A 23,193-nucleotide genomic window follows, 5' to 3' on the forward strand; every position below is an offset into this window, starting at 1 on the left:
AAATTGATTTTAATTAATTCTATTTACAACATGAAAATTTATTGACAATGTTGAAGCAGTGTTGTGACAATGTCAGAATTTTGTTTTACAAGAGAAACAAAACCTCTCATCGAGCCAACCATCAATGGGGCACCATCAGTACAGATGCCAGCATGGTTCCTCCAAGATAGACCTTTTGTTTCCAAATATGAAGACAAAACGTTAAATATATCTTGGCCTTTGTTTGCTTTGGGCAGATCTTTGTTACAGAAAAATTTTCTTGAATTTCACCATTTACAAATCTTACAAATGCTATGACATTGGTGATATCTGTGATTCATTAACCTGGATAGAGAAGCTGTTGTTTTTTAGTTTATCACACACAACCTCTTCACCATCATGTGACATGCCTTCAATATGGCGGCTTACCATACTGATTGAGAGTGAAACCTTTTTAATTTCTTGTACTGCATCTTGTTCTAGCATTTTACCCACTATAATTTTGCATGCTGACATCATTAGGTTCTCACTGTGTGACTTTTCCTTTTTTGGGTATTAAGTTCTGCTACTAAATAATTTGTTTCCTGATATTTTTACTGTGACTTTATTAACATAAGCTTTACTCTGCTTTTTTTTGAGATTCCAATAGCTATTTAAAAGTGCTGATAATTTTACGTGTTATGTGGCTGTGACTTGTAGTTAAGCGTCTTTTCAATTTTGCTGGAATCATTGCTACATTTGTAAATTGCTTGCCACATACTTGGCACAATGGAATAGGACAACTTGGATCACCAGTCCATGTAAAACCCATGATAAGTAGCTTTCATTGTAAAGACGGCCTTTTTTTATGTCCATTGTTGCATAATAAGAATGGCATAATAATAACTAAACTGGAAAACAGCAAAAAATATGGAAACTTCACAATACAATTCACTTCTAACCTACACAATCCACCTTTTGCAACGTTTACAACAACAGCAAAGCGGCAAGCCAGCAGCTTGGTCACGGCGCATAAAAATTAGTTCTTTAGAACAAAAGTTTCTCTCCAATTTTCCACTACACTAGTGGAGTTCCTTTGCTCCAAAAAGTCAGTCAATGACGCGTAAGAGGAAGTTGGGGTGGGGGGGGGGTGTAATTCGGGACGGAGAGGTTGACGTCACAGCTCAAGTTGGGAGGTCCATTCAATGCTCGGAAAACGCACTTCCAGTTCACCATTAGCCTGCTGTCCTCCACACGATGCAATGCAGTGCTCACCAGTTATCAGCTTACCGTCCTCCCCTCCGTGCAATACAGCGCTCACCAATTATCAACGGCTTCCCCTATCTCGGGTCAAAAGCTGAGAATAAACACGGTCCTACTATGTGCTGCCATACTGGGCTAAGAGATCTCTAGCGAGATTGCTAACGGGGCTGCTCTGTCACTGCCCACCACTGGTCAGCATCGTTGGAATCACGCAATGTGTGAAGTTCAAAAGACGATGTTTTTTTTCCCAACCATGATCCCTCATGGAACCCTAGGGTTCCGGAGAGCTCTGGCTGAGTAACCCTGCTCTAAGGTATATGAATGAAACCAATTAAGAGCACTACCAGAGATGCCAATCCAGTTCTCAAGGCGATCTGGGAGAATGTTGTGGTCAGTTTTGTCAAAGGCAGCCCTTGGACCTAAGAGAATTAGAACTGAGACTCTGTTGGCATCAGTGCTGAGCCTCAGGTCACTAATAATTTTGATAAGGGCCATCTCTGTGTTGTGGTTTGCTCTAAAGCCTGAGTGAATCTTTTCTAGAATATTGTTCTCATTCAGAAAGTTTGGTGTAAAAGGTAATTTGAGCTAACCTGTTGAGTCAAATTTGAGTTGATTTAATTCTTGCCAACTGTGTTGGATTGTAGAATATGTGATTTCTTAGGGTCCAAATACCTTTAACTGCTTGCAAAATGCAGTTACTGGAGTTCTGATTACGTGGATAATATTGCAGACAGTTAGACAATGCAAGATGATAGTTATTTTCATCATCCTCTAAATTGAATTTAAAGCTATTCTGATTATAATTTGCAATATAGCCAAAAAGACTTTCAACTAATTTGTGTTAACCTTTTCACAGTAACAGAAAGAGATTTCTACTGAGATTTTTTTCATCTGCCTTGTGAATACCTGCAGAATAGTCAAACTGGCGATGTCAAGAGTACCAAGTCCTCCACCTCCAGCTGAAATGTCAAGTGGGCCTGTGGCAGAGAGCTGGTGCTACACGCAGGTAGGCTTGTACTTTTGAATAGACCATTCCCATTTTTCTTTTGTGTGAAAGATAGTACCAGCATTTTAGCCGCTTATGTTCCTGTGGCCATTTTTGGACATGCTTGTTTGATCTGTAATTTAATGTGATGTGCTGTTTAGTGGATTACTTCTTACTGTTGAGCAATGTCTTTTTTTCAGCTATCTCTCATTTGGTTCTTCGGTTGATGCCTTGTATGGTGGATGGGTTCTTGGTTCAGCAGCAGGAGGTTATTAGGTGGTTTTTCCTCATGGGTAGATCAAATGTATGTATTGCTTGCAATCTTTGTGAATGTAAGTAGCATAATAATTGTTCGATCCTAGCTTACTTGAATAACAAATTGATAGATATGGTTTCGATAACATAGCCATTTGGAGATGATATGTAGAATCTGCTCTGTGAGACATTTGCTATCATATAATATGGTATATTTGCATTTTTTTTTTAATCTAAGATAGTAGCATTTTGGATATAGTGTTTCAATTTCTACTTCTGTGTTGTGCCCAAACATGCACTCTGAAGTTGGGAGATTGATCATTTTTAATAATATAACCATAGCAGTTGGCGCAAAAGATCCAAATTTTAATCCACTGCATGTTTTTTTTTCAAATATTTTGTTTTTGTTAACTATAGTATATAGTCGCAGATCCATGAATGATATAAATATTAAGTGTAAGACTATGCTATTTTTGATGTCTTTAATTTAATTTTGCTAATTCAGAATTACCATTTAGACAAGCATTCCTTAAAAATATTAAGTACAGGTTGACCTTCACTAATCCGGCACCATTGGGACCCGAGGAGTGCCGGATTAGTGAAAATGCCGAATTACAGAAGGATCACATTAAGCATAATCAATGCTGGATTATCAAAGGAACCGGATTACAGGTAGTCGGATTAGTGAAGGTCAACCTGTATTGCCACATTCACAGTACAGAAAATTAGAATCTGAATCAGGCACAATATCACTGGCATATATATTTTGTGAAATATGTTGTTTCAGCAGTACATTGCAATACATAATAAAAATATATAAATTACAATCAGGTGTGTGGTTTCTGCATTAATTACTCATAAAGTGTGGTCTGATCTTCATCTAAGTCACAATAATAGTGACAAACAATTGTGCTTTTCTTGTCTTCATTAAATAAATTGTTTAATTGTTCACAGTCCAGGCTGGAAAAAGTATGTAATTGCATTTAGTAACTGGTCTAACCTCCTTTAGCAGCAATAACCTCCACCAAACATTTCCTGTAGCTGCTGCTCAGATGTGCACAAGAGCGAGGAGGAATTCCTCTATACAGAACGGTTTCAGTTCATGAATATTTGGGATACCTTGCACAAACAGCCCTCTTCAGGTCATACCACAGCATCTCAATTGTCTGTCAGATCATTGTCTTGTTGCATCATCCAACTTCTATTAAGCTGCAGGTGACAGACTGCTACCCTGACATTCTTTTGTAAAATGTCTTGATACAATTTTGAACTCACTGTTCCCTTAACGATTACAAGCTGCCAAGGCCCTGAGGTAGCAAAGCAGCCCCAAACCGTGCTTCTTCCACCATGCTTCACAGTTGGGATGAGGTTTTGGTGTTGGTGTGCAGTGCCCTTTTTCCTCCAAGCATAGCAGTGTTCATTTCTACCAAAAAGTTCAACTTTTGTCTCATCTGTCCACAGAACATTGTCCCAGAGCCATCAAATGCTCTTCATATGACCAGCCATTCAATTCCGGAATGATTTTTGTGAATCTCTTTTGAGCTCTCTCCAGTTTCAGCAAATCTGCTCACAATACTCCACGTGAGGCATCACCAGTACTTTTTAAGTCTCAACATTACATCCTTGCTTTTGTATTCGTATTCATCAGCTTCATATTATATGATTTTATAAACTTAGTTAAGGTGACACATCAACTGCTTTTGTTCCAGGGAAGTGTCTCTCCAGAATCTTTCCTTATTTCTCGAGCCCTCCACAGTCCTGGTATCGTCCTAGTGTAAACGGTGGTTGTGGATGGCACAGATTCCGTGAAGCTACAGCAGCCTTCACAACCATTACTGTTTCAGTAATGTTGTCAAGGAATAAGCTATTAACTCTTGTTATGATAATGAAAAGAAGAGTACAGAGACATGTGGTGTTCATCTGCTTGGAACAACAGCTAACTAAATGTTTGAGTATGTTAGCTGGATGAAGAGCTAACTAGCTGATTCTCCTCAGAAGGATGGACTCCCTTTCCAAATCCTGTGGAAAAGAACAGAGAAATTAGTACTCACACCAGAGGCCATTCTTATCACTCTAGTTTGGTGGCCCTGGAGGGGAATACCTGTGCTTACTGTAGAATGAACGTTCTGCAACCACTAAAGCGTGAAATAAAAAAATGCAGGAGTGCTGGAGATGGGAAGGAGTGAGTCTTACTTAATGTGGCAGCTGGATGGGAGCCAGACAACAACAGCTGGAGGGAGATTGAAAATCTGACTGAACGGTGCCACAACAACATCTCACTCAATGTCAGCAAGACCAAGGAGCTGATATTTGACTTCAGGAGGAGGAAACCAGAGGTCCATGAGCCAGCCCTCATCAGGGGATCAGAGGTGGAGAGGGGTCAGCAACAATAAATTCCTTGGTAATAGAGCATTGACCAGCAACCAATCAGGACATCAGAAATTTGCAAGGAGGGGATTTCAGTCAGGTCCACTGTCTGAGCAGAAAAAGGCAGTTGCAAGCTGGCTGTGGCAATGTAATAGAGCATTGACTGGTGACCAATCCGCAATTAAAGGAAAGTAGGGACAAGCGCAGCGGCAGTCATCTGAGTAGACAGAGTCAGAGTGGTGATTACAACTATAACTGTGAGAAGTGCATCCAGCTGCAGCTTCTAATAATCCGCGTTAAGGAGTTGGAGCTTCAACTGGATGATCTCCGGGTCATGCTGGATGCTGAGGAGGTGAGAGGACATATGGAGAATAACTCCATATAGAGGAGACTGGGTGACAGTCGGGAAGGGGAAAGGGGTTAAGGAGCCAGTGCAGAGTACTTCTGTGGCCATCACCCTCAACAACAGGTTTATCATTGGTATTGACTTAACAGAGGAAAGTCGCAGTAGTCGGGTCCATGGCTGTAAGCCTTCCTCTGTTGTACAGCAATATTGTTTTTTTTTTGAGAGCAGTGGTTTCCTCCGTGATGTCCTTCCATAAACACCATTCTTCTTGCTGAGGGTTTTTCTTATAGTCGATACATGAAGAGAGACATTTGCATGTTCTAGAGATTTCTGCAGTTCTTTTGCTGTTACCCTTGGGTTCTTTGTCACCTCCTTCAACATTGCATGTTAAGCTTTTGATGTGATCTTTGCAGGATGCCCACTCCTTGGGAGAGTAGCAATGGAGTTTCCTCCATTTGGAGGCAATTTCTCTTGCTGTGAACACTCGGGTCTTTAGAAATGCTTTTGTAGCCTTTTCTATCTTCATTCATCTCTACAATTCTTCGGTCCTCAAGTTGTTTTGATTTGGGTGTGGTGCACATAAACAGATCTTTCTTGTGAAGAACAGGCTCTGTCAGTAACCTGACTTTGTGCATCTTTTTTATAGGGCAGGGCATCTCTACAACTACACCTCCAATCTCATCTCATTGGTTGGAACACCTCAGTCCAAACAACTTCAGTAGAAGGCATTACCCCAAAGGTTCACATACTCTTTTTGAGCCTAGACTGATTGTTCAAATTGTGTACTCAGTTTTGACGAGAGGATGTACAATTGTTGGTGCGTTTGTGTTTGTCTATTATTGTGAGTGAGTTGAAGATCAGACCACACTTTGAGTATTTAATGCAGAAAACTAGGTAATTGCAAAGGGATCATAAACTTTTTCTTGCAACTGTATTTGTGTGTTTTAAAAACAAAAAATAGAAGTGCAAAGAGAGAACAAAAAATAGCGAGGGTATGTGGGTTCATTTTCCATTCAGAAATCTGATGGTGGAGAAGACACGTGTGTCTTTAGGATCCTGTACCTTTTCCTTGATGGTAGCAATGAAAAGAGGGCATGTCTTGGCTGAGGGGGTTCCTTAATGATGATTTCCACCTTTTTGAGGTACTGCCTTTTGAAGGTGTCATCAGTGCTGTGGAGGCTATTGCCAATGATGGAGCTGGCTGAGTTTACAACTTTCTACAGCCTTTTCTGATCCTGTGTAGTGGATCCTCCATATGAGATAGTCATGCAACCAGTTAGAATGCTCTCCACGTTACTTCTGTTGAAATTTACGAACATCTTTGGTGGCATACCAAGTCTCCTGAAACTCTTAATGAAATATAGCCACTATTGTGCCTTCTTTGTAATTGCATCAATATTTTGGACTGAGATGTTCATCTCAGAGATGTTATCACCCAGGAACTTGAAACTGCTCACCTTTTTCGCTGCCGATCCCTCTATGAAGACTGGTGTGTGTTCCATCGACTTTCCCTTCCTGAAGTCCACAGTCAGGTCCATGTCTTACTGATGTTGAGTGCAATATTGTTGTTGCGACACCACTCAACCAACTGACCTATCTCGCTCCTGTACACCACCTCATTACCATCTGAAATTCTGCCAACAACAGTTGTGTCATTGGCAAATTTATAAATGGCATCTATGCTGTGCATAGCCACACAGATCTGGGTTAGAGAGAAGAGCATTGGACTGAGCACACATCCTTGAGGTGCGTCAGTGTTGATTGTCGGCGAGGAGGAGGAGATGTTATTTCCAATCCGCTCTGATTCTGGTCTGCCAGTGAGGAAGTCAAGGATCCATTTGCAGAGGGAGGTAGAGGCCCAGGTTTTGAAGCTTGTTGATTAGAATTGAGGGTATGATTGTGTTGAAGGAAGGGCTAATAGCTACAAATTGCTTCAGCTTGCCTGACTGCACCCTTAGGGCTCAGCTTATTGTCCTGTTCAGGGAATCATTTCATTTCTAAGCCAGATAGTTTATTGAACTGGTTTACCTTTAACTAATAATGGGTTCTTAAAAAGAAAAACACGTCAATTGAAATGCATTCTGCTAGGGCAGTGTCAACTTTGAGACCAATATCTAAAGTTTCCTTTGATTTATTAAAATTTTTCCTCAGAAATGATTGAACTAAGCTAAATTACAGTGATGATATTCAAAGAAAGCAGCTGATGGTATATTTGCTAACTGTAGAATTTGAGCATTGTTACAATTTCTATAAATTTCTATAAATTAGAAGGCACCATGATTGAATCCCGGCCTCAACTCAGTTTTTTTTTGACAACAGCCTACATCTTCAATCATCATACTGAAAATCCAGTTCAAAAAACAAAGTTAAACCTGTTGTACCTGACTCAGTACTTCATTGTCAAACAGTGTTATCCTTTCTATGGGAATGCCCTTGGAATGGGTTGTGTGTACATACGTGCATTGTTAATGCCAAGATAGTCCAAATGTAAGTTTTGCTATTTCTAGAGCAGGTATGGTTATAAACGGGGAAGACATAAAAGAAGTATAGAACTTTTGCTACTTAGGAAGCTGGGTGACATCAGATGGCAGGTGCGACATGGACATCAAAAGAAGAATAGGGATGGCAAAAGACACCTTTACGAGAACGAAGAGTATACTGACCAGCACTAAACTAGGCATGACAACCCGCCGCAGAGAACTGAAGCGTTATGTTTATCCAGTTATATGGCTCAGAACGTTGGACAATATCTAGTAACATGAAACGAATTGAAGCAGCAGAGATGTGGTTTTTGAGGAGGATGCAAAGAATATCATGAATGAAACGAATATCTAACGAGGATGTCATGAACAGAGGAAGCACAAAAAGGAATAATGTATGAGATCATGAAAAGGCAACGTAACTTCATTGGACATATGATTAGGAAAGAGGAGTTAGAATGCATGGTAATTATGGGAAAGATTGAAGGGAAGAAAGCAAGAGGAAGGCAAAGACAAATAATGATGGAGACAGCAGCCAGAGAACTGGAAAAGACTGCCACTGAATTGATCCACTTGACCCGAAACATGAGTGTGTGGGCCATGGCAGTCAAAAGCTCAAACTGGGCAAGGCACCTGATGATGATGATGTTTATATGTAAAATTCAAATCTAAAATGCTGGGAATGCTCATGCAAGAAGAGAATTAATAATGCAGCTGAAAGCCCCTTTTTCAGAAGTGAGAAGGGGAGGAAAGTTTGTTGCATTTTGTCGAGGGTAGGGAAGGGAAGAATGTCTCTGAATAGGGTAAAAATAGAGTAACCATGCAGCAAGCTTATAACATTATCAGGTCAGAGTGAATGAGCATAGTAGGTGAATGAGAACGTAAGATTGTTCACACCCCTGGATGGTAGGAAGAGAAGAGATGATAGGACAGATGTTGCATTGTCTGCTTCTGCAACAGAGTGCTGTTAGAAGAGGCAATGGACGACTGGACCAAGGAGTTGCGAAAGGAATGATGCATGTGAAATGTTGAAAAGGGAGGAGAGGGGAAGATAAGTCTGGAATATGTTTGAACATGACAGAAATTAAGGAGAATGGTCTGTTGAATGAGTCCTGTTGGAAATTGGGTGAAAGCAGAGGCAAGGAAAATGATAACTTGATTTCTGTGTATCTGTCGTGCTCTAAGATACTGGCTCAGCTTATTTTTTTTTACCACCTTCTCCATCCCTGGAAGTGTATTACATGCTTCCATATACTCAATGACTGGCTAACCTAGCTCTGAATATTTTCTGCATCCCACCACCAAGCACATCTTTCCCTCCCTCTTACTTTCTGCTTTCCGCGGGGATCACTCCCTATGTGACTCCCTTGTCCATTTGTCCCCCTCCATCCCTTCCCACCGATCTCCCTCCTGGCACTTATCCTTGTAAGCGGAACCTGCCCTTACACTTCCTCCCTCACCACCATTCAGGACCCCAGACAGTCCTTCCAGGTGAGGCGACACTTCACCTGTGAGTCTGCTGGTGTGATATACTGTGTCCGGTGCTCCCGGTGTGGCCATCTATATATTGGTGAGACCCGATGCAGGTTGGGAGACGGCTTCGCTGAACACCTACGCTCTGTCCACTGGAGGAAGCAGGATCTCCCAGTGGCCACACATTTTAATTCCAAGTCCCATTCCCATTCCCATTCTGATATGTCAATCCATGGCCTCCTCTACTGTCGAGATGAAGCCACACTCAGGTTGGAGGAACAACACCTTGTATTTCGTCTGGGTAGCCTCTAGCCTGATGGCATGAACATTGATTTCTCTAACTTCCATTAATATCCCTCCTTCCCTTCTTACCCCATCCCAAATTTATTATCTATTTATTTATTTTTTTTCCCTCTCCCTCTCCCTCTCCCTCTCCCTCTCCCTCTCCCTCTCCCTCTCCCTCTCCCTCTCCCTCTCCCTCTCCCTCTCCCTCTCCCTCTCCCTCTCCCTCTCCCTCTCCCTCTCCCTCTCCCTCTCCCTCTCCCTCTCCCTCTCCCTCTCCCTCTCCCTCTCCCTCTCCCTCTCCCTCTCCCTCTCCCTCTCCCTCTCCCTCTCCCTCTCCCTCTCCCTCTCCCTCTCCCTCTCCCTCTCCCTCTCCCTCTCCCTCTCCCTCTCCCTCTCCCTCTCCCTCTCCCTCTCCCTCTCCCTCTCCCTCTCCCTCTCCCTCTCCCTCTCCCTCTCCCTCTCCCTCTCCCTCTCCCCTCCTTGCCTGTTATCCAACTTCCTCTGGTGTTTCCCTCCCCCTTTCTTCCAAGGCCTTACGTCCCATGATACTCCCCCTTCTCCAGCCTTGGTTTCATCCCTCCCCCTCCTGTCTTCTATCATTTTGGGTCTCCCCTCCCACTTTCAAATCTCTTACTATCTCTTCTTTCCATTAGTTGTGATGAAGGGTCTCAACCCGAAACGTCAACTGTACTTCTTCCTATAGATGCTGCCTGGCCTGCTGCATTCCACCAGCATTTTGTGTGTGTTGTCTCAATATTTGGAGCAACACACATAAAAGTGGCTGGTGAACGCAGCAGGCCAGGCAGCACCTCTTCCTAGAGATGCTGCCTGGCCTGCTGCGTTCACCAGCAACTTTTATGTGTGTTGCTTGAATTTCCAGCATCTGCAGAATTCCTGTTGTTTGCGTTTTCAATATTTGGAGTTTTGTTTTTGAAGAAAATTGTATAGTTGAGGCTAAAATTCATTAACTTTTATTTTGCAACTTAGGAGCATAAGTCATGTGACTAAACCCAGGAACATTTTGCAATATTGGTGAATATTGCTGTTCTGTATTTGGCCCCTGTTGACAATATTTTCAGTGTTCCTGCTGAGAAAAATGAGAACTTGTGTGTTCACTGAAAGATATGTACAGTTTTTAACTCCAAATTGCTGAACATCTGAATTCCAAGAAACTCATGAAGCACTTTATATTGTATAACATGACGCTGTAATTCTTGATGTTTCATCTATTCAGTACAGGAACTTGTAGAAACAGTAGTATTTATATCAGAAACATTATCCAAAACAATAAGATGACCTTTCAGTTGCTTTTGGTGTTGATTGTGAAATGAATGTCAGCACAGATTACAAATTAACATAGACTTTCACTTGAATCATTGAAGCTAACAGGCCTAAAGCTATGCATTTCTAACAATGTAGAAATCTCAAATCATTCCTATCAGTTGTTCGAGCTACCAACTGATACAAACTGTTACTTCCTGATTTATTCGAAATAACTTGCTTTAGAGTTCAGTTCTAAGCTATGAATTCGTGCTTACTAGTGAGCTTAGTAGTACTTTGAACTAGACTTGTTGAATTGTTATATTGTGGAGGACTTTGTATTAAGTATATTCTGCTATTGTGTTGGAAGTTATGAATAGTATGCTAAGTTATTAATTTTTTGAGATACTCATTAGGAAATTTAGTGTAAAGGACAAGCTAGTCATTAGGTATATACAGTATGTTTATATTAAGCAAGGATCAACTAATTTTATGCAAATACAATATTTTTAATAATTGCCTTTACAATTTTTATTTTTGCCCAGATAAAAGTCGTGAAGTTCTCCTATATGTGGACAATCAACAATTTTAGTTTTTGCCGGGAGGAAATGGGAGAAGTTATCAAGAGTTCAACTTTCTCCTCTGGAGCAAATGATAAATTGAAATGGTAAGTGTGGGACTCTGATATCTTTCACTTACATGCTGGGGTTCAAACAAGTAATTGCTTAAGAGTACTTTGGCAAAAGACAAAATTATTGTAAGTGCTTGAATTGCATAGTGATATTGATTTACTTTCTCATCAGCTAAATTTGAGATTAATATTGCCAGAGAGTCAGAAACAACTTTCTAAGGCCATGGAAGCATTGGTCCTTAATTTAAAAAAATTGTGCAGGTTCGGGTGCACTGCTTAACCCATATTTGATAATCTTGTTTGAACCCTTGTGCATAGTGTACTAGCAACCCTGTCATATCTTAAAACTCTTAGAAGTAAATTAATATTTTTGTTGTATTGGAATTAGAAAACAGATCAGATGAGCAACAAATTGGCTCGGTTGACTGGTTTGTTAAATATCTGCAAGCTACTTTTTGCTATCTTTTGGCTTGAAGCTGTCCACAAAGTGCTTTGTGTTAATTAACTGGGATGCAATGTTGAATAGGAGTGTTAGAGCATTGGTATTTTCCCCTTGTAATGTGCTAAAATGTTGCCCACCTATAAAGGCCTCTAATGAGAAATTTTCGGATGAAATATTAATTGGAATTCAGCTGTCTAAAATTGTAAGAGCATGTGAAATAGTTGGCAGGTCCTCTTATTTAAATTAAACATCTGAAATATCCAATTGATGGCAAATGTCTTAAGTTCTGTAAATATTCCATTTATTTTTCTTTCCAAATGTCAGTTTAAGTACAAAGTTTCTCTAGGAAAACTTAATTTTCTTCCCCTCTTCTTGCTCTTTGCTCAGTTTTGAGATTTGCAGAAGTAGTTATTCATTGCTTTCCCCATTTCAGAACTCTAGATTCAAGATTGAAGTATATTTATTATCAGAGTGTATAAATTATACAGTCTTGAGATTTGCTTGCTCATAGATGGCCACAAAGCAAGAAATCCAAAATAACCCAATTTAAAGAAATAAAAATAAAAAGAAAAGACCACATTCAATGTGCAAGATTGCTTCTAGATTGGCTATGGGTCTTTATTTTCTCTTGGGATGTGGTACAATAAGAAAGGCTAGCATAAATTCTACCAGAACCATCGTAGTCCTTGTGAAGGACTTCTCCCACAGTATTATTTAGTAAGAAATCTGAAGTTTTGACTCAGCAACAATGAAAAGACAGTAATATATTTTTAAAATTAGTTTTTTTTGTGAGTTGGCAAGAAGTAGGGGAACTGGCATGCACTGCTGCATTTGCACATCTAGGTGTTGGCGATAGTAGTGAATATAGGTAATTTGATGCCGTCCGTAGTGAATATAGGTAATTTGATGCCGTCCATCTTGCAATTCATTGCAACTTGCTTCTCTATTAACAGTACCTCAAATTTGGTCTTAGCAGCAAGCTGGCTAATCTTGCCACGTAGAGTACATTCATATGCAATAATTCGCATAAATAATGAACAGAGGTCCCAACGTTGTCCTTGGGTCACCCCACTAGTCACAGACTTTCAGCTGGAGATCAACCTTCAACCATCACTCTCAACTTATCATTGAGCAAATTCTGTAAATGCCTTGCTAGCTTTTTCTGAATCCCGTATGACCTATGCCATGCAGGACCTTGTCAAAGCCTTACTGAAGTCTAGATAGCCAACATCCATGGCCTTACTTTGATCTGTTCCCTGGTTTACCTCTTCAAAAAAAAATTCCAAAAGATTTATCAGCTATGACATCCCATTCACAAAACATGCTGACCTTGATCGGACCTTAACTATCCAAGTGATGGTAGATTTTGTCCCTCAGAATTTCTTTCAGTAACCTCCCTATACAACTGAAGTCAGGTTCACTGGCTTGTAATTCTCTGGCCTGTCCTTGCTACCCTTGAACAATGTAACAACATTAGCCACCCTGGAGTCTTCTGGAACAATGACTTTTGCACATATAATACCCTGATTAAGATTTTTACTGCTATGCTGTGAGATATTTTAGCAGTTTTCTGTAAACACAGTGTGTCCTGTCAGTAAACTTCATAGACTATTGTTTTGGCTTTGGCTTAAGATGAGGAGCATTTGCTATGGAACATTAGAAAGAGCTGGGCAGGATCAGATTTTTGAAGCACAGTAGTCAGGTTTTGGGGCCTTTTGTTAGGAGGTGTGGGGAAGAGCACAAGGGAACAGGGTAGTAGAATCCCACCTGAAGGGAAGTCCCAATTGTAAGAAGTGCTTTGTGCAGCCGAAGGGTTCAAAGGAGGAAGTGCCGATACTCCTGAGAGCCAGTTTGTTCAAGAAGGTCTTCGAGGGAAGTTGGAGCTGTGGTGGTGTCTTTCACACAATGTGGTTTCAGTGTGTGAGTTCAGTGTTATACCCGACTACTTCAGAAATGAGCTCCCATGTTTATGTGCATATTAGACTGGTTTAACTGTAATGGGTCTTTTTATTTTCTTTTTCTGTAACTGTTTGTTGAAGTTGAAAATTTAGTAAATACTGTATATTTCCTTTGTCATTTTATTCTGTATGATCTATTAATTTTCTGGTGAATGATAATTTTGCATGGAGCAGTACAGTATTTGCACAGCATTCACTGCAATCAATGTTCCTTAATTGAAACATCCCACCTTTCCTGGTTGGTTGAACCCAAATTGTACCGCTCCGAGTTGTATATTGTTTATGAAAGGTGACATTCTCACTGCTGAGTCACATGACTGTTGGCAGAGTTCACTAAGGAGCCTGGTTTGTACTGTTACGAGAATACACATAAAATTAAGATGTTTGCTGGCCTGGGCTAGCATCAGTGGCATCAGCAGTTGGTCTGCCACCTGCCCTCAGGGGAAGGAGAGATAAGGAACAATGGAGCAGCGTCTGGAGATGTGTAATGAAGGGATGTGGGAGGGAGAGCTGTCTGGAGCGGCTCCCCCCTTTGAACCCTGAACTGTTTGAAGTGATGGACAGGCAATACCCCAGCAGGGGGATAAAAAGGGACAGGTTCGCTAAGACACACACACACGCCACCCGAGGTAACGAGACCCTGGAAGCGGTGCGCCTCTCACGAGTGGTGAGAAGTACCGGACAACGCACAGGGTGGAAAGGTACGATCAGCGGGAACCCGGTGTGTGTCCACCCTTGCCTGGGTGCCGGGTTCACTGCAGAAGATCGACCGCATCTGGAGGAGGGGTCACAGTCGGTGACCTCAGGTGACATCACCAAGGACCCGCCCAAATGCTGTTTGTGAGCCATCTCGCTGGTCTGTGAGCCATCTTGCTGGTCTGTGAGTGAAGCCGTTCTGAATGATGAGTTGTTCCTATTCTATCTCTCTCTTCCCCCACGTTGTCCACCGCCATGGCAACGATTACTGCGAACTGAACTACTAAACTGGACTGAACTTTGAGTCATTTTGAAATTGGTCATTTACCCCTAGACAACGATAGAGCTTGATTGATGCTGTTATCTTAATTCTGTGCACATGTGTGTTTATCATCACTGAACTGTTGCATTTATTATCCTTTCGATTACTGTGTTGCTTGTTTCTTTAATAAAACTTTCTTAGTTCTAGTACTCCAGACTCCAACTGAGTGATCCATTTCTGCTGGTTTGGCAACCCAGTTACGGGGTACGTAACATAAGTGGGGGCTCGTCCGGGATTTTGAACGCTAAATTTGGGACGGAGTAAATTGATTGGGGTAAAATTCCCGAAAGAAAGAAAAGACAAACAGCAGAAATGGAGGTTGAGGAATTTATAAAGGCGCCGACCTTGGAGGCATTAGAGGATGCCAGGAAATCGGAATTGATAGCTGTGGCCAAACGGGTGAATCTTGCTAAGGTGAAGTCGACAATGAGGAGAGAGGAGATACACAGAGCTATTGTAGAGCACTATGTATCTAAAGGTGTGTTTCCCCAAGGTGAGCTGGGGGAGGTGTCTATTGAAAAACCTGCTGGAGACGCGGTACAGGTACAGCTTGAAAAACTGAGACTCGAGCACGAGTTCCGGGTACGGCAGTTAGAAAGGCAGGAGAAAGAGAGAGAGAGGGACAGACAGTTGGAGAGAGAGGAGAAACAGAGGGAAAGGGAATTTGAGCTGGAGAAGTTAAAGATAAGGGCCGAGCAGGGGCTCGTGCCGAACCAAGGTGTAGGGTTCCGGGCGACCCAGGAGGTTAGGCTGGTTCCCCCATTTGACGATACCGATGTGGATCGGTACTTTCTCCATTTCGAAAAAGTGGCCATAAGTCAGGAATGGCCGAGGGATAAGTGGGTTGTCTTACTTCAGAGTGTACTGAAAGGGAAGGCCCAACAAGCTTACTCCGCTTTATCCGCGGAAGATGCCCAGAAGTATGAGGTGGTGAAGGAGGCCATCCTCAGGATTTATGAGTTGGTCCCGGAGGCATACCGGCAGAGGTTCCGGAATGCGAGGAAGCGGTGGGACCGCACGTATTTGGAGTTTGCTCGTGAGATGCAAACATATTGTGAGCGTTGGTGCGCCTCGAAAGGGGTAGAGGGGGATTATGACAGACTGCTGCAACTGATTCTGATTGAGCAGTTTAAAGGTTGTGTCCCTGAGGGTATGAGACCCTACCTCGATGAGAAAGAGGCAGCCACGTTAGCCGCAACTGCTAAGTTAGCGGATGAGTATGCGTTGACGCATAAAATGAAGGTTGCCCCGAGTAAAGGCTACCAGAAGGGTAGTCAGGACGGCGGGGAGAGTCCGCCGGAAAAGTCAGAAAGTAAGCCGGGGACTAGTGAAAAGGATAAGGTAGACCGGGAGCAGCCTGGTAGGAAGTCTCCTGGGGTCGTCTGTTATAATTGTGGGAAAGTCGGACACTTTGCGTCCAGGTGCTTTGCCCCAAGGAAGGAGACGGGGAAAGGAAAAGCGGAAATTTTGAATGGCTGTATCGAGCTGTTAAGCGAACCGCTAGGGAAGGACAGGTCTGAAAAAGTCCAGGAAGGGCGCGAGAGGTTTATCTCGGCCGGACTGGTGTCAGTGAATGAGGGGTTAAAACCAGTTCCAGTGCGGATCTGGAGAGACACGGGAGCGTGTCAGTCACTAATACTGAAGAGTGTATTAGAGTTTAGCTCAGAGACCCAGACTGGGGAGGTAGAGGTCAAAGGTGTTGGGGAAGGGACAGAGTCAGTCCCTTTGCACCAGATACATTTACAGAGCAACCTGGTCTCTGGACTAGTCACGATCGGGGTGAGGTCCGAATTACCGATGAAAGACGTGGAAGTCTTGCTCGGTAATGACATCGCCGGAGGAATCGTGTTCCCAGTCGTGAGATTGACGGGTCAGCCTGCCAGCATGGAGGCCCTGCCCGCGATGGTGAATTTGGCTGAAACATTTCTGCCAACCTTGTATGAGACAGGGTGTAGTGAGATAAGAGGTAGTGAGGGAGCTGGGACGGACGTAGCAGTAGCCAGGAAAGAATTTGTGCAGACGCAGGAGCGAGGCGAGGGGCTGATGGGTTTTGCAGAGACCGCTCTCTCTGACACAGCCTTGACAAGCTATTGTGCGGATGAGGAAGTGCTAAGGAAGAAAGGGAAATCAAGTACAGCATCCGCAGATGAGGAGTGGGGGGTGGTGCAAAAGAGTTATGGGGATGAGGTTTTTAACATGGCCCACGAGGTACCCCCCGGTGGACATTTTGCGGTGATGGAGGAAACAGTTGGTGGAATCATGAAAGAGATTTACCGGCTGCCCAGGGGGAAGAATGTTATTGATCATGACCGACGCGAACTGAGACGGTCACCGGCTTTTGATATGCTAACAAACCTAGTCGGTGTTAGCGTGGAAATCAATGAAGCTAGGGGCCCCCTGCTAAGAGAAAAAAACCATTTTGAAAAGGTTAGGATGGGATCGGTCAGATGGGAGAAGGCTATTGTTTTGGCCAGGTCTACTGATAAGGTCTCTCCCTTAATCCCCGAAGGAGTAATTAAACGACTCGCACCCATGTGTTTGATTGTCCCGAGGAAATGCAAAGAACTGGGACGTTGGGTTATGTCTGTTACAATAGGGCAGCCAAGTAAACAACACCCATATTTTTTGAGTAATTCAGTGACTAAAGGGCTGATGAACACAGAGGTGTGTATTGGCAATTTAATACGGCTGTCTGAAGCCAGCTTGATAGTGAACCTTGAAAAAAATGAATTCGGCCACACGAGAGTCACTTACCTGGGAATTGTGGTGACACAGGGGCAGCTGGCAGTGATGCAAGCTACAGTGCAGGCTATCGCTGACCTCCCAACCCCGACAGACAAGAGGGCCCTCAGAAGGCTTTTGGAGATGGTGGGGTACTGCAGGAAGTTTTGCAATAACTCTGCGGTCAATACCCGTCCCCCTCCTACTAAGCCCTTGCGAGAGAAAATTGAGTCGGAATGGGACGACCCTTGTTATTGTGGTCCGGGACAAAACCAAATGAGAGGTTACATTGGTCGCAATTCATCAGTGTCTTTGGCCACTATGAAGTTTGCTGAGTTGGAGCCTGGTCTAAGGGATTATTAATAACACGTGTAAAAGGAACAGAAAATGTGATGACTGTCTGTCAAGGTGTTGACAGCTTCAAATTCTCTGTATTAGCTAAAGAACTGTTAAAGATGTATATTGTGTATGTATCAGATAATGTAGTCATGTTTGTAATTTTTACCTCCCGGTAAAAATCCTTAAAGGGGGGAAGTGTTACGAGAATACACATAAAATTAAGATGTTTGCTGGCCTGGGCTAGCATCAGTGGCATCAGCAGTTGGTCTGCCACCTGCCCTCAGGGGAAGGAGAGATAAGGAACAATGGAGCAGCGTCTGGAGATGTGTAATGAAGGGATGTGGGAGGGAGAGCTGTCTGGAGCGGCTCCCCCCTTTGAACCCTGAACTGTTTGAAGTGATGGACAGGCGATACCCCAGCAGGGGGATAAAAAGGGACAGGTTCGCTAAGACACACACACACGCCACCCGAGGTAACGAGACCCTGGAAGCGGTGCGCCTCTCACGAGTGGTGAGAAGTACCGGACAACGACAAGGGTGGAAAGGTACGATCAGCGGGAACCCGGTGTGTGTCCGCCCTTGCCTGGGTGCCGGGTTCACTGCAGAGGATCGACCGCATCTGGAGGAGGGGTCACAGTCGGTGACCTCAGGTGACATCACCAAGGACCTGCCCAAAAGCTGCTTGTGAGCCATCTCGCTGGTCTGTGAGCCATCTTGCTGGTCTGTGAGTGAAGCCGTTCTGAATGATGAGTTGTTCCTATTCTATCTCTCTCTTCCCCCACGTTGTCCACCGCCATGGCAACGATTACTGCGAACTGAACTACTAAACTGGACTGAACTTTGAGTCATTTTGAAATTGGTCATTTACCCCTAGACAACGATAGAGCTTGATTGATGCTGTTATCTTAATTCTGTGCACATGTGTGTTTATCATCACTGAACTGTTGCATTTATTATCCTTTCGATTACTGTGTTGCTTGTTTCTTTAATAAAACTTTCTTAGTTCTAGTACTCCAGACTCCAACTGAGTGATCCATTTCTGCTGGTTTGGCAACCCAGTTACGGGGTACGTAACAGTACATGCACCTGATGAGAGGGTTACACACCGAACTGTAGTAATTTTATATATCACACTGTACTGCTGTCACAAAAAAAAATTCAGACATGTGAGTGATGATAAGCCTGATTCAGATATGGGTCTCTATTGTGGACCAAGAGTGGGAAGGGGCAGGGAGAGTGGAATCATAGTTGGGAAAAGGGAGAGAGAGTGGGAAGCACTGGAGCAACATTCTGTAATGATCAATAAACCAATTGTTTGGCATCAAATGACCTTGTCTGGTCTCAAATGATCTTGTCTGGTGTCTCAGGACCGGGTGTGTCTGCACCCACCCCAACATTCGCTCTGGCATTCTCTGCCACCTGCCCCACACTCTTTCGTGCCTCTCCACATCATTTGCTTCTGCTGGATTTACAAACTCGCTCTCCACTACACATTAGCAAATATACTGTGCAAAAGTCTTAGGCACCTGATACATATGTGCCCAAGACTTCTGCACAGGCCTGTATAAAGAGTAAAAGGGAGACGAGAGTGGTTATTGGACCACTGGAAAATGAAGCTGGAGGGGTAGTAATGGGGAATAAAGAAATGGCGGAGGAACTTGACAAGTATTTTGCGTCACTCTTTACTGTGGAAGACGCTAGCAGAATGCCAGAAATGCAAGAGTATCGGTGCAGAAGTGAGGGTCGTTACTATTACTTAGTAGAAGGTGTTTGGGAAGCTGAAGAGCTTGAAGGTAGGTAAAAAGCCAGATGGACTACACCCCAGGGTTTTGAAAGAGGTAACTGAAGAAATTGTGGAGGCATTAGTAATGATATTTCAAGAATCACTAGATTCTGGAATGCTTCTTGAGGATGGGGAAAATTGCAAATGTCACTCCACTGTTTAAGAAGGGAGGGAGGCAGAAGAAAGGATCTTGCAGGACAGTTAGCCAGACTTCAGTGGTTGGGAAGATGTTGGAGTCTGTTATTAAGGATGAGGTTTTGAGGTACTTAGAGGCACATAAAATAGGTCAAAGTTAGCATGGTTTTCTAAAGGGGAAATATTGCCTGATCAGCCTTTTGGAATTAGTGAGGAAATGACAGGCAGGTAAGACAAAGAGTTGTTTATTTGGATTTTCATAAGAATGTTGACAAGATGCCGCACATAAGGCTGCTTAACAAGATTAAATCCCATGGTACTACAGGAAAAGCACTAGCATGCATAGAAGATTGGCTGACTCGCAGGAGGCAAGAGTGGGAATAAAAGGGACCTTTTCTGATTGGCTGCTGGAGAGTGGTGGTGTGCAGCAGGGTCTGTGTTGGCACTGCTTCCTTTCACATTGTGTATCAGTGATTTGGATGAAGGAATTGATGGCTTTGTGGCTAAGTTTGCAGATGATATGAAGATAGTTAGATGGGTAGGTAGTGTTGAGGAATGGGTGAAGAAGTGGCAGATGGAATATAATGTAGGAAAGTGCATGGTCATGTACTATTTTGTAAATGGGGAGAAAATTCAAAAATCAGAGGTGCAGAGGAACTTGAGAGTCCTCATGCAGGGTTCCCTAAAGGTAAACGTGCAGGTTGAGTTGGTGGTGACGAAGGCAAATGCAATATTAACATTGATTTCAAGTGTACTAGAACATAAAAGCAAGGATGTAATGCTGAGGCAATGATCAGACCACACCTGGAGTATTGTGAACAGTTTTCAGTAATTTGATAGTATCATTTAATATAAGAGAATGTTTGCAATATACAACCTGAAATTTCTTGGTCTTCGCAGACATCCATGAAAATACAAGTTCGGGATAAAGTGAATGTCGAAAGGATGTTTCTTATAGTGGGGAAGGCTAGGACCAGAGGGCACAGCCCTTGGAATTGAGGCATGTTTATTTAGAACAGAGGTGAGGAAAAAAATCCTTTAGCCAGAGTGTGGTGAATCTGTGGCATTCATTGCTCCAAATGGCTATGCACGCTAAGTGAATGGGTATACTTAAAGTGGAGGTTGATAGGTTCTTGGTTAGTCAGGTTGTCAAAGGTTACGAGGAGGAGGCAGGAGAATGTGGTTGAGAGGGATAATAAGTGGGCCATGATGGGATGGGAAAGCAGATTTGATGAGCTGAATGACCTAATTCTGCTCCTGTGCCTCATGGTCTTATGGTCTAATATTCTTGGTAAATACAGAAGGCAAGTACTGGAGACATTAAAAATCTCAGCCATCTCCTGAGGCTCTCCACAATATTAATCAAAAAGTTGCTCTTATGTTGAGATATTTAAGAATTGGAGATGCAGTTATCCAGACTAGTGGGGAACTGTTGCATTTCTGACTTCCATATTGAAAGTTATATGTGCAACAATTGGGAGTTGGGTTACTGGGCAGGCTTTAAGGGTCCTGGAGGTGAGACACTGCAGAAAAGCCAAACATTGTACTGCTGATGTAGCTATAGTACTTGTAACTGACCCGGTTAGATTTGCTCAGTTGTTATTCTCAGTATAGATAATGGATCATTAGGCAGTGCTAATGACATTGACAACACATGGTTAAACTCAATGTTTGGAAATATTTAATGGAAGTATTTCATTTGAGATGCCCAGATCATCAAATGTTAATAAATTGGTGAATAACCTAGACACTTAGGAAACAATAAATGCTTAAGATCAATTAGTTAGATTTATGTTGCCTGTTCAGCATATTGGACTTGTTTAAATGTGAGGTAATAGGAGGGGTTATTTTGATGTAAAAATTGATGATGGTTTCAAGAGGAAGATTAGTAATTTGTCATCACAGCTTTGAGTTTGTTTATTTGTTTGGAACTTTAATTACAATTTTGAGAATTCTTGAAGTTGATGAAACCTTGAAGTATGATGTTAAAAAGCTGAAGTAACTTAATTCTTTATGTCATAGAAACAAAGTTAGGAGATGAAAAAGGATCTAGTGTTTTCCTGGCATATATAACAAATAAACTCTTCTTGGGCTTCAAGCCGGGTACAGGTGTTGATTATAATTGACGTTTTGATGACAAACTGTCGTCTTCCTCAGGGATGATGCCTGGGCACGTCTAGTATGGTGGTATTTATACCCACCCCACCCCTCGTCTTCCTCAGGGATGATGCCTGGGCACGTCTAGTATGGTGGTATTTATACCCACCCCACCCCTGTAGTCCGTCCCTCCTGATTGGGTAGTCCTTGTCCCAATCAGATTTCTACTCTCCCACCTTATTTATAAGTGAATTCCAGTTCTTAAAGAGAGAGACTTCCTCCTTTGTTAAAATTCTTTTCCTCTAGCTTTATTTCAATGGCTTCCTTTACTAGGCAGTCCCAAAAACCATTGCCACAGCACAGTAGTTTTGTGATATCTAAGTCAATTCTATGACCACACTTTCGTAGTGTGGCATCATGGACTCCATGAACTCCAGCACTCCATGGTTTAATGAGGGTACCATTGACCTTTTAGAACTCACCTTTACTCTGACGTACTTCCTCTATAAGGGGAACTACCATGAATAAATGGATGGAGTGGCCTTGTTGCTGGCTATTGCTAATCTCTACATGGAAGATTTTGAGGAGAGGGCTCTGAGTTCATCGCCCTTATGCCCCAAATGCTTCTTCAGATACGTCAATGACACCTTCGTACAGTAGCCTCATGGACTCCAGGCACTCCAACAGTTCCATGACCATCTAAACAGCATAGATCCAAACATTCAATTAACGAGGAGATGGAGAAGAATGGTTGCCTTCCTTTCCTGGACATTTTAATACGATGGAAACTGGACAGTAGCCTCGGACATGACGTCTATTGGAAACCCACTCACACGGACTTGTACCACACCAATAACAGCCACCATCATACCTCCCGACGTACAGCGGTTCTTTCTAACTTGATTAACCGTGCAAAAGCCATTTTGAATCTGGAGAGTCTCCTAAGGAAATACGACCAGTACATACGACGTTCCTACAGAATGGATGCAGGTAAAGGAAATCAATCGTGCCCTTAAAAGGGCTGACAGAAAAACCTGGAAACCTAACAACATAGAGGAACCCATATTTCCATAGGGTTTTTGGAAGGATCACCAGGATCCTGGAGAAATACTGGATTAATACCATCCACATACCCAAAAGAAAACACAGCTAATGCAGGTCAAAGATGACCTGGGATTCAGGACGGCTGGTGTTTACAGGATTCCCTGTGGATGTGGAGCAGCATACATCGACTAGATGGGTGCACGATGCAAACTCGCATCAAAGAACACAGGAGTTGTATCCGTTTGGGGTTACTCGGAGAAGTCGACGGTAGCATTCTCAATGGCCATAAGGATTAGCTTTGGCACAAAACTACTGTGCTGTGCCAGTGGCTTTTGGGACCGCATGGTAAAGGAA

General features: G+C 42.8%; 1 protein-coding gene across 10 annotated transcripts in view; it reads left to right on the forward strand.

Moving 5' to 3' along the window:
* The window catches only part of spop (speckle type BTB/POZ protein), a 133,647-nt gene that overhangs the window by 60,229 nt on the left and 50,225 nt on the right, over positions 1–23,193 (forward strand). For 5 of the 10 annotated variants that reach the window (XM_063037891.1, XM_063037893.1, XM_063037892.1 and 2 more), the window contains 2 exons: positions 2,078–2,227; positions 11,218–11,339. In XM_063037891.1, coding sequence (XP_062893961.1) covers positions 2,150–2,227; positions 11,218–11,339 — 200 coding nt within the window. In that variant the 5' untranslated portion in view covers positions 2,078–2,149. Of the gene's footprint in view, positions 1–2,077; positions 2,228–2,406; positions 2,511–11,217; positions 11,340–23,193 lie in introns of all 10 variants that reach the window. The other 5 variants (XM_063037895.1, XM_063037888.1, XM_063037894.1 and 2 more) reach the window with 2 other exon arrangements.

This window comes from Mobula hypostoma, chromosome X1 (genome assembly GCF_963921235.1).
Source record: "Mobula hypostoma chromosome X1, sMobHyp1.1, whole genome shotgun sequence".
NCBI classification, from domain to species: Eukaryota; Metazoa; Chordata; class Chondrichthyes; order Myliobatiformes; family Myliobatidae; genus Mobula; species Mobula hypostoma.